Source organism: Oryctolagus cuniculus, chromosome 1, assembly GCF_051225735.1.
Source record: "Oryctolagus cuniculus isolate XC-2025 breed Fujian yellow rabbit chromosome 1, ASM5122573v1, whole genome shotgun sequence".
NCBI lineage: Eukaryota > Metazoa > Chordata > Mammalia > Lagomorpha > Leporidae > Oryctolagus > Oryctolagus cuniculus.
Genome location: NC_142867.1, coordinates 190,573,071 through 190,583,720, shown reverse-complemented (window position 1 = coordinate 190,583,720; position 10,650 = coordinate 190,573,071). Strand labels below are relative to the sequence as shown.

Below are 10,650 nucleotides of genomic sequence, written 5' to 3'. Positions count from 1 at the left end.
AGAAATACCTAATAATAAATGCAGCAAATCAAGAAACAAGAATGAGGAAAATAACATGACATCTGAAAAAGAACACAACACTTCAATACTAGAACGTGAAGATGAAGAGATTGACAAAGTGCCAGAAACTAAACTCAAAAATTCAAAAATTTGATCCTAGGAGCTGGCTCTGTAGCATAGTGGGCAAAGCCATAGCATGCAGTACCAGCATCCCATATAGATGCTCATTCAAGTCCTGGCTGCTCCACTTTCCACCCAGCTCTCTGCTATGGCTGGGAAAGCTGTGGAGGATGGCCCAAGTCCTTGAGTCCCTGCACCCATGTGAGAGACCCAGAAGAAACTCCTGGCTCCAGATTGGTGCAGCTCCAGCTCTTGCATCCATCTGGGAAGTAAACCAGAAGATGGAAGACCTTTCTATCCCTCTCCCCCCCTCCCCCCTAACTCTTTCAAATAAATAAATATTTTTAAAAAATCGATCATAGGATTACTTAGAAGTAATCAGATGCAAATTCATGAACTAAAGAAATCCATACATGACAGGAATGAAATTTTTTCCCATGAAATTGAGATTTTTAAATAGAAATCAAGGGGCCAGTGCTGTGGCGCAGCAGGTTAAAGCCCTGGCCTGAAGCACCAGCATCTCATATGGGCGCTGGTTCTAGTCCTGGCTGCTCTTCTTCCAATCCAGCTCTCTGCTATGGCCCAGGAAAGCAATGGAAGATGGCCCAAATCCTTGGGCCCCTGCACTCATGTGGGAGACCCGGAAGAAGCTCCTGGCTTCAGATTGGTGCAGCTCCGGCTGTTGCAGCCATCTGAGGAGTCAACCAGTGGATGGAAGACCTCTCTCTCTGTCTCTACCTCTCTCTGTAACTCTGTCTTTCAAATAAATAAAATCAATCTTTTTAAAAAAGATAAATCAAAACAAAAGATTAGAAATGAAGAATTAAATACAACAAAAAATACAGTGGGAGACCTTAAGAATAGACTCAATGAGGTGGAAGAAAGAATATCCAACTTAGAAGACAAATCTCTGGAAATTTTACAGTCAGACCAAAAAAAATGAAGAAGAAATTAGAAAACTTAAAAACAGTGTTGGAGATTTATGGAATACTATAAAATGACCCAACATATGGGTCTTAGGAGTTCCTGAAGGCGTGGAAAGAGAATGTATTAGAAGGTTTTTCAGTGAAACAATTATAGAAAACTTTCCTAATTTGGAGAAAGAAAGGGGTCAAAATACAGGAAGCACATAGAACTGTTAATAGACATGACCAGAAAAGATCGCCACTATGACACATTGTAGTCAAACTCTCCAAAGTAAAACATAAAGAAAAGATTCTAAAATGTGCATAACAGAAATGCAAGATTACTATCAGAGGATCTCCAATTAGACTCACAGCTGATTTCTCATCAGAAACCCTACAGGCTAGGAGAGAATGGTGAGATACAGTCAAAGTCTTGAGAGAAAAAAATTGTCAACCCAGAATACTGTATCCTGCAAAGCTCTCATTTATAAATGAAAGTAAAATAAGGACCTTTCATAACAAACAGAAGATAATTTGTTTTCACTCCCACAGCATTACAAAAGACGCTTAAAGATGTGCTACACATGGAGACACAGAAGGTAGCCATGCAAGAATGTAAAAGCAGTCCTGGTCTGGCTGAAAAGCCTCTGAGAGCATTTCAGGCATGGAAAGCTAACACAATGTGGCAAAAAGATATTCTACATGAAGGATCTCTGTGAGTGAGATCCTAATGGAAAGAAGTGGCCATCAAAGAAGGATGTACTTTTCTCTAAAGGAGGAGAGAACTTCCACATTGCTAATGGCCTTGCCTATATACTTATGGAGTTTGTGGACTCAAAAGACTTCCAGAGGCTGGCGCTATGCACAGTAGGTTAATCCTCTGCCTATGGCACCAGCATCCCATATGGGTGCCGGTTCTAGTCCCAGCTGCCCCTCTTCCAATCCAGCTTTCTGCTATGGCCTGGGAAAGCAGTAGAAGATAGCTCAAGTCCTTGGACCCCTGCACCCATGTGGGAGACTGGGAAGAAGCACCTGGCTCCTGGCTTTGGATTCGTGCAATTCCAGCCATTGTGGCAATCTGGGAGTGAACCAATGGAAGGAAGACCTTTCTCTCTGTATCTCCCTTTCACTGACTGTAACTCTACCTCTCAAGTAAATAATTAAATAAAATCTTAAAAAAAAGAAAACTAGTCCTTTTTATTTTTTATTTAAAAAAAAAAAAAAAAAAGGGTTCCATAGCCTAGGCAGCTCATTCAAAAGCCTCGGGTGGTCAATGACGTCAAACGTAAGAGTGTTAATTGTTAAATTAACAACAGTAATCACTGTGCACTACACTCCATGCAGGACCTCTGTCCTCAATGAGTTGTATTATGACAGTTAAATGTGGTACTTGTTCCCAAACAGTTTGTGTGTATGTGTGCATGTGTGTGCAAACTGTTGAACTATTTACTTAGTAATACAGTTGGTCTTCTATGTACAGTTAATTGAAAATGAATCTTAATGGAGAATGGGACTGGGGAGGAGAGAGGGAGGAGGATGAGGGGTGGGAGTGTGGGTAGGAGGGTTGGTATGGTGGAAAGATTCGCTATAATCCTAAAGTTGTATATATGAAATTTGTATTCCTTAAAATTTTAATTAATTAGTGAATTAAAAAGAATGTGAAGGCAGAAAATCCCCCCAGTAAAAGTACAAAAGAAATCAAAAGTAAACATAGGAATATTTATGGCAATATGGAATATAATGGCTGGGCCAAGTAGTTACTTATCAATAGTCACCTTGAATGTAAATGGCCTCTGGGAAAGCAGTAGAAGATGGCCCGAGTCCTTGGGTCCCTGCACCCACGTGGGAGACCCAGAACAAGCTCCTAGCTTCTGGCTTCGGATTGGTGCAGCTCCAGCAGTTGCAGCCAACTGGGGAGTGAACCAGTGGTTGGAAGACCTCTCTCTCTCTCTCTCTCTCTCTCTCTCTGCCTCTGCCTCTCCTCTCTCTCTGTGTAAATCTGACTTTCAAGTAAATAAATAAATCAATCTTAAAAAAAAAGAATGTAAATGGCCTCAACTCTCCAGTGGAAAAATACAGACTGGCTGAATGGATTAAATGGATGGATTAAAAAAACAAAACAAAACCCATCCATTTTCTGCCTACAAGAAACATATCACCAACACAAATACCTGTAGACTGAAAATGAAAGGATGGAAAAAGATATTCCATGCTAAGAGAAACCAAAAACGAGTTGGTATAGCTCTCCTAATATCAGGCAAAATAGACTTCAACACAAAAATTGTTAAAAATATACAAAGAAGGGTACTGTGTAATGATTAAGAGATCAATTCAACAAATGATGTGAATATTGTAAATGAACATGCACTTAATTATAGGGAACCTGGCTATTTAAAAGAATTGTTAATGGATCTAAAAGGAGACATGGCTTCCAATACAATAGTAATGGGGGACTTCAATACACGACTTTCAGCAATAGACAGATCAACCAGAAGAAAATCAGCAAGAAAACAACAGAGCTAATTGACAGTATCGACCAAATGGACCTAACAGATACTACAGTACTTTTCATCCTACAGATGCAGAATACACATTATTCTCACCATGGAATAATGGAACTTTTTCTAGATAGACCACATGCTAGGCCATAAAGTAAGTCTCAGCAAATTAAAAAAAAAAATTGAAATCATACCATGTATCTTCTCCAAGCACAAATGAATGAAGCTGGAAATCAGCAACTCAGGAATCTCTAGAACATATGTAAACACATGGAGACTGAAGAACATGCTCATGAATGAACAGTGGGTCATAAAAGAAATCAAAAGAGAAGTCAAAAAATTCTGGAAATAAATGAAGACAACAATACAACATATCAAAACTTATGGAATACAGAATTAAGGGGAAAGTTTATGGCAATTGGTGCCTACATCAAGAAATTAGAAAGGCACCAAATAAATGAGCTTTCAATGCATCTCAAGGGCCTAGAAAACAACAGCAAACCAAACCCAAAACTAGTAGGAGAAAAGAAATAAATAAAATTAGAAAAGAGATCAAGAAAATTGAAACAAAAAATACAAGAGATCAGCTAAATGAAAAGCTGTTTTAAAAAAAAATAAACAAAACTGACACCCCATTAGCCCAACTAACCAAAAAACTAAGGGAGAAGACCCAAATCAATAAAATTAGAGATGAAAAAGGAAATGTAACAACACATAAAATAGAAATAAAAATAATTATTAGGAATTGGGAGAAAAAAATGGACAGATTCCTGGACACATAAAACCTAACTAAATTGAGACATGAATACACAGAAAACCTAAACATACCTATAACCAAGACTGAAACTGAATCAGTAATAAAGACATTCCCAACAAAGAAAAGCCCAGGACCAGATAGTTTAACTGCTGAATTCTACCTGACATTAAAGAAGAACTAATTCCAATTCTTTTCAAGCTATTTAAAACATTGAAAGGGAGGGATTCCCCTAAACTGCTTCTATGAAGCCTGAATTACCTTAATTCCTAAACCTAAAAAAGATCCAACAGAGAAACACAACTACAGACCAATTTCCATTATGAACTGATGCAAAAATCCTCAACAATACACTAGCCAATCAAATCCAACAACACATAAGAAAGATCATTCACCCAGACCAAGTGATATTTATCCCTGGTATGCAGGGATGGTTCAACATTCACAAATCAATCATTATGATGTATCACATTAACACACTGAAGAACAAAAACCATATGATTATCTCAATAGATGCAGAGAAAGTATTTGATAAAATATAACACCCTTTCATGATGAAAACTTTAAGCAAATTGGGTATATAAGGAACATTCCTCAACACAATTTAGGCAATTTATGACAAACCTATAGCTAGCACCCTATTGCATGTGGAAAAGTTGAAAACATTCCCACTATGATCTGGAACCAGACAAGGATTCCCATTCTCACCACTGCTATTCTATATAGTCCTAGAAGTTATATCCAGAGCCATTAGGCAAGAGAAAGAAATCAAAGGGATACAAAATGGACAGGAGGAAGTCAAACTATCCCTGTTTGCAGTGACATGATTCTATATATGTAGGATCCATAAGACTCCACTGAGAAGCTATTCAAACTCATAGAAGAGTTTGGTAAAGTAGCAGATTATAAAGTCAACAAACAAAAATCAAACATGGGGCCAGTGCTGTGGCACAGCAGGTTAAAGCCCTGACCTGAAGTGCCAGCATCCCATTTGAGCACCAGTTCTAGTCCTGGTAGCTCCTCTTCTGATCCAGCTCTCTGCTATGGTCTGGGAAAGCAGTAGAAGATGGCTCAACTCCTTGGAACCTGCACCCACATGGGAGACCCAGAAGAAGCTCTTGGCTCCTAACTTGGGATCAGCTCAGCTCTAGCCGTTGCAGCCAACTGGGGAGTTAACCAGCGGATGGAAGACCTCTCTCTCTGTCCCCACTTCTCTCTCTTTCAAATAAATAAAATAAATCTTTAAACAAAATCAAATAGCCTTTGTATACAAAGACAATGCCACGGTTGAGAAAGAACTTCTAAGATCAATCCCATTCACAACAGCTAAAAAAAAAAAAAAATCAAATACTTTGGAATAAATTTAACTAAGATGTCAAAGATCTCTACAATGTTAATTCCAAAACATTGAGAAAGAAATACAAGTCACACACAAAAAAAGAAAAAAATCTTCCATGTTCATGGATTAGAAGCAGTTTAATCAAAATGACCATACTACTGAAAGCAACTTATAGATTCAATGTGATATCAAAGTACCAAGGATCTTCTTCCCAGATATAGAAAAAATGATGCTGAAATTCATGTTGAAACACAGGAGACCCCAAATAGCTAAAGCACTCTTATAGTACAAAAACAAAGCTGGAGGCATCACAATACTAGATTTCAAGACATACCACAAGGAGTTATAATCAATCTGTAACAGCACAAAAGCAGACATGTAGACCAATGGAACAGAACTGAAACTCCAGGAATCAAACCACGTATCTACAAACAACTAATCTTTGACAACGTAGCTAAAACCAGTACCTGGGGAAAGGACAGTCTCTTTAACAAATGGTGCTGAGAAAATTGAATTTCCACATGCAGAAGTATAAAGCAAGACCCCTACCTTACATCTTAAACAAAAATCAACCCAAAATGGATTAAAGATCTAAATCTACAACCAAATACCATCAAATTATTAGAGAACATTGGGGAAAACTCGCAAGATATTGGCATGGGCAAAGAGTTCTTGGAAAAGACTTCAGTGGTACAGGAAATCAAAGCCAAAACTGATGAATGGGATTACAAAATGCTGAGAAGCTTCTGCACTGCAAAAGTGAAGACACAATTAACAGAATTGGAGAAATTATTGGTAAGCTATGCAATTGATAAAGGATTAATAAACAGAATATATAAGGAGATCAAAAAACTTAACCACAACAAAACAAAAAACCCAATTAACAAATGGGCAAAGGAGTCTGGGAGGGTCTAAACTCTGGTGAAAGTAAAATTCTTTAGGAAATACTTTACAGTATACTCTCTTCTTGAGCTCTTTACACATAAGCATACTAAGGGCTATGAGTAGCCAAAAAAAAAATTGCCTGTTTCTAACAGTGTTTCCCAAGCTTCCCTGACTATGAGTCCTTTGTGATAGAATACCTATTGAAAACCTGAGAAACTCAAAATCTGAGGAACACGTTTTATGAATGCTGCCTTGGTGAATACATTGCTGTCTAGGTTCTTCAGTTATATTAATAATCCAGAATTAACCATGCTCAAAAATGCTCCCACCTCAATACCTCAGAAATTTGAATGTAGACATACTATATAACCCAGCCATCCCACTCCTGGGAATTCACCCAAGGGAAATGAAATCAGTATATGAAAGAGTTATCTGTATCCCCATGTTTACTGCAGCTGAATTCACAGCAGCTCAATTCACAATAGCTAAGACATGGAATCAACCCAAATGCCCATCAATTTCATTGGATAAAAAATTACGGGATATGTACACCATGGAATACTACACAGCAGTGAAAAATGAAATCTTGTCATTTGCAACAAAATGGATGAAACTGGAAAACATCATACTTAGTGAAATAAGCCAGTTCCAAAGGGACAAATACCATATGTTCTCCCTGACCTGTGATAACTAATAGAGCACCTAAAAGGCAATCTGTAGAAATGAAATTGACACTTTGAGATGCAATGACTTTAAATAGCCCTCGTCTTAACTATTGAGGAACAGTTTTTGTTTTGTTTTGTTTTTTTTTTTTTGCTTTCAAACCATCTGTTGAACTCTTTGCTTAACATAGAGTTAAACATGTGTACAAAGTCAATTGAAAACAGATCTCAGTAAAAAATAAGAATGGGAATAAGAGAGGGAGGAGGAAGAGGAATGGGAGTATGAGTGGGAGGGCAGGCACAGTGGAAAGAATCACCATGATGCTAAAGTTGTAATTATGAAGTATATGAAGTTTTAACTGTGAAGCTGTATAGTTCTGCATACATTCCTACGGACTTATTTCTAAAGGTACAGCTTAAAAATTTGCCATGGGACCACAATTCCCCTTAAGCTGGGTGGTAAAAATACCATCTTAAGTGTTCAAATGATCATATGCATAGGGTTTAGTGTCTGGTAATAACAGAATTAAAAAGGAGTGAATGCTCCAACATGAGAAGGAGTCCACACAGCAAACTTATAGAATGACAATCATGTTAAGTAGCACTCTGACCTCAGAATCAGCCTTTAAGTCATTCTGGTCTGGCTGAAAAGCCCATGAGAGGATTTCAGGCATGGAAAGCCAAGACACTGTGGCAAAAAATGTCCTACATGAAGGACCTCGGTGGGCGAGACCCCAGTGGAAAGAAGTGGTCATCAAAGAAGGAGGTACTGTTCTCTAAAGGGAGGAGAGAACTGCCACTTTGCTTAACGGCTTTGTCTAAGTATTGGTGGAGTTTGTGGATTCAAAAGGCTTCCCTAGCCCAGGCAGCTCATGTCAAGAGCCTTGGGTGATCACTGATGTCATACATAAGAGAGTTAATTGTTAAATTAACAACAGGAGTCACTGTGCTCTAACTTCCCATGCAGGGCCTCTGTCCTCAAAGAGTAGTATTATAATTATGTCTAAGTGCTCGCAAAAGATGTATCATTCTTGGTGCTTCTTTAAAGTTAATTTTGTTTCTTAAAAAAAAAAAAAGAAGTGAAATTAACTTCAAGATGTAATGACTTTCACAGCCATTGTCTTGACTATTGAGGAACAGTTTTTTTGTGTGTGCAAATTATTGAACTCTTAGTATAGAGTTGGTCTTCTGTGTATACAGTTAATTGAAAATGGATCTTACTGGAGTTGGGAATATGAATGGGAGAGCAAGAAGAGAAAGGGGTGGGAATGTGAGTGGGATGGCTGGCATGGTGGGAAGAATCACTATATTCTTAAAGTTGTACTTATGAAATACATGAAGTTTGTATTCCTTAAATAAAAGATTTCTTTGAGAAAAAAATACTCCCTCCTCTACCTAAATTTGCAGAGATGAAAACAGAATAATTTATAGTATTAAATATTTATTTTAAAAAATAACATACATGAGAAAATTTTATGGCATATAAATGATATCAATAAAGCTTTTTTTTTTTAGGAATCCAATACATTCTTCGTGTTTCCGGTAAATCAAGAGGTAGTTATCCAATAAACATGTTATATAAACAAAAAGGTTTTTTTAAAGAACTTAAAGAATATTTTATGCAGGCCAAAGTGACTCATTCCTGTCCCACAAGAGAAGATACAAGTGTAGTTACTATAATGTCTTGCAGACTCTAAGATCCTCTCCCCTAAATAGGACTGGTTAGATTTTTTATAATTTTACCTCTTGTTGATTTTCTTTTCAAATTATTTAGCTAATGTTGAGAAATTAACCTACTTAAGTACTCCCAATTGTGTAAGAGCAAATGTAAGCTTTAGGGTGGAAATAAACAGTATAAGCCATAGTCCAAAACTGGCTACCATAAGGGTAGCATTTCTTTTACACCTGTTTTTTCAGGCATATATATTTTAAGAATGATAATCTTTAAAGTTTCAAATTCTAAATCTTTTGGAGATAACAAATACACAAAGTTATGTATTACGTATTTATCTGTGACTTTATATGCCCAAGAACATATATTTGTAGTATTTGAGAAGGCTCAAAGCTAAAAATCTCCCTTCTATTTTTCTTTTTCTAGACACAAACATTGACAAGGCTGATGTAAGTGCTAAGTCAGATTCACACTCCCTCATGCTTTCCTAGAGCTGATACAAGAAAAAATTCTCTCATTGATTATCATAGATGCATGACACCAGCTAAGTGAATCTCAACAGTAACTTCAAGTTTGTTCACCTTTTGATTTTTTGGTATATTTTTATTATTCCCACAAAACAAATATAAAAAACAAATGAGATAATACATTTTTATATACAAACTATTGAGCTATTTTATTACTTAAAATATCACTCTTCAAAGATGCCACAGAAATTACAGCACTTAGAAATTTTAGGTACAACTCTTTAAAAGTAAGTTATTTTATTTTAGTCAGTCTGTAGAAAGTTTCACAGAAAGAAGAGATTTCTACAGATTGTCATGTGCCGTAGAGTCAGTTCCTGCTAGTGCTGTGTAGAGCATCCACGATGGTTTTATTGTATTCTGCAATCTGCTTGGTCACATTTTTCATAATTGGCCGGTAATCACTTTCTTGACTCTTCGTGGCTATGACTAATTATATTAGTTAAGGAGGAATATTGTCAATAAAAATATTAGTCTTATTGTGTTATTGTGAATCAGAAAGAACTAAATCAAACTGCTATTTTCTCAAAGCAAGGTAGCACACACACACACACACAAACCCACAGTTATAACACTTTAAAGATACAGTATGTTTTTTAACAGATTAAGCATAAATTGAAACCCAAAAAGCCAAGAAAAACTTATTTCAAAAAAGTTCACCTGCAGAATAAATGCTTTTTTACTCTTAATGTTATAAATTCCAATCTAATTCTGGCCTTAAAACAATCTACTGTTCCCTACAGTACTATATAGAATTTTGGCAAGTTTCTGGATTTTATTCTGTTTTAAAACCATCTACTTTCTGTTGTGCAAAACTGGAGTGTTGCACTTCAGCATATTATGAATGTGAGTCTTCTGATTTTAGAGTCCCTAAAGCATCTTATCTGAGGTAAGTATTCTACCACTGAGTCAGGATCTAGTTCTCCAAGCAGAGCTGTCCTTGATGTGTGGAAGAAGGAAATAGGAAACAACATTTGGAGAATGTTTGTTACAACTCCACAATGCATGTCCCCGGCAGCTGCTGCCTGCTATGATCACACAAAAAGATAAGAAGATGAGATATAAGTATCATCAGGATAGAAAGACGAAGCTGAATTGGCTGAAACATGGATGAATTAGCAGGTCAAACTTCTCATGATTCTACTTAGATTATCTATCTCCCTTTGCTGTGTTATGTGTATATTTATAATGCTGTTCCTTGGATATCTGGGGAGCAAAGGGAGACACACTATGTAGGGTCACTGAAATGTTTTCCATATATAAATATAATTATAAATATATAGTTGTACAT

At 36.8% G+C, this 10,650-nt stretch overlaps 1 protein-coding gene across 2 annotated transcripts in view; it reads right to left on the bottom strand.

Annotated features, from left to right (window-relative positions):
• Positions 1 to 8,592: 8,592 nt before the first annotated feature.
• Positions 8,593 to 10,650, bottom strand: part of IFT74 (intraflagellar transport 74) — a 115,659-nt gene continuing 113,601 nt past the window's right edge. For both annotated transcript variants that reach the window (XM_002708044.6, XM_089317994.1), the window contains one exon: positions 8,593 to 9,788. In XM_002708044.6, coding sequence (XP_002708090.3) covers positions 9,670 to 9,788 — 119 coding nt within the window. In that variant the 3' untranslated portion in view covers positions 8,593 to 9,669. The remainder of the gene's footprint in view (positions 9,789 to 10,650) is intronic.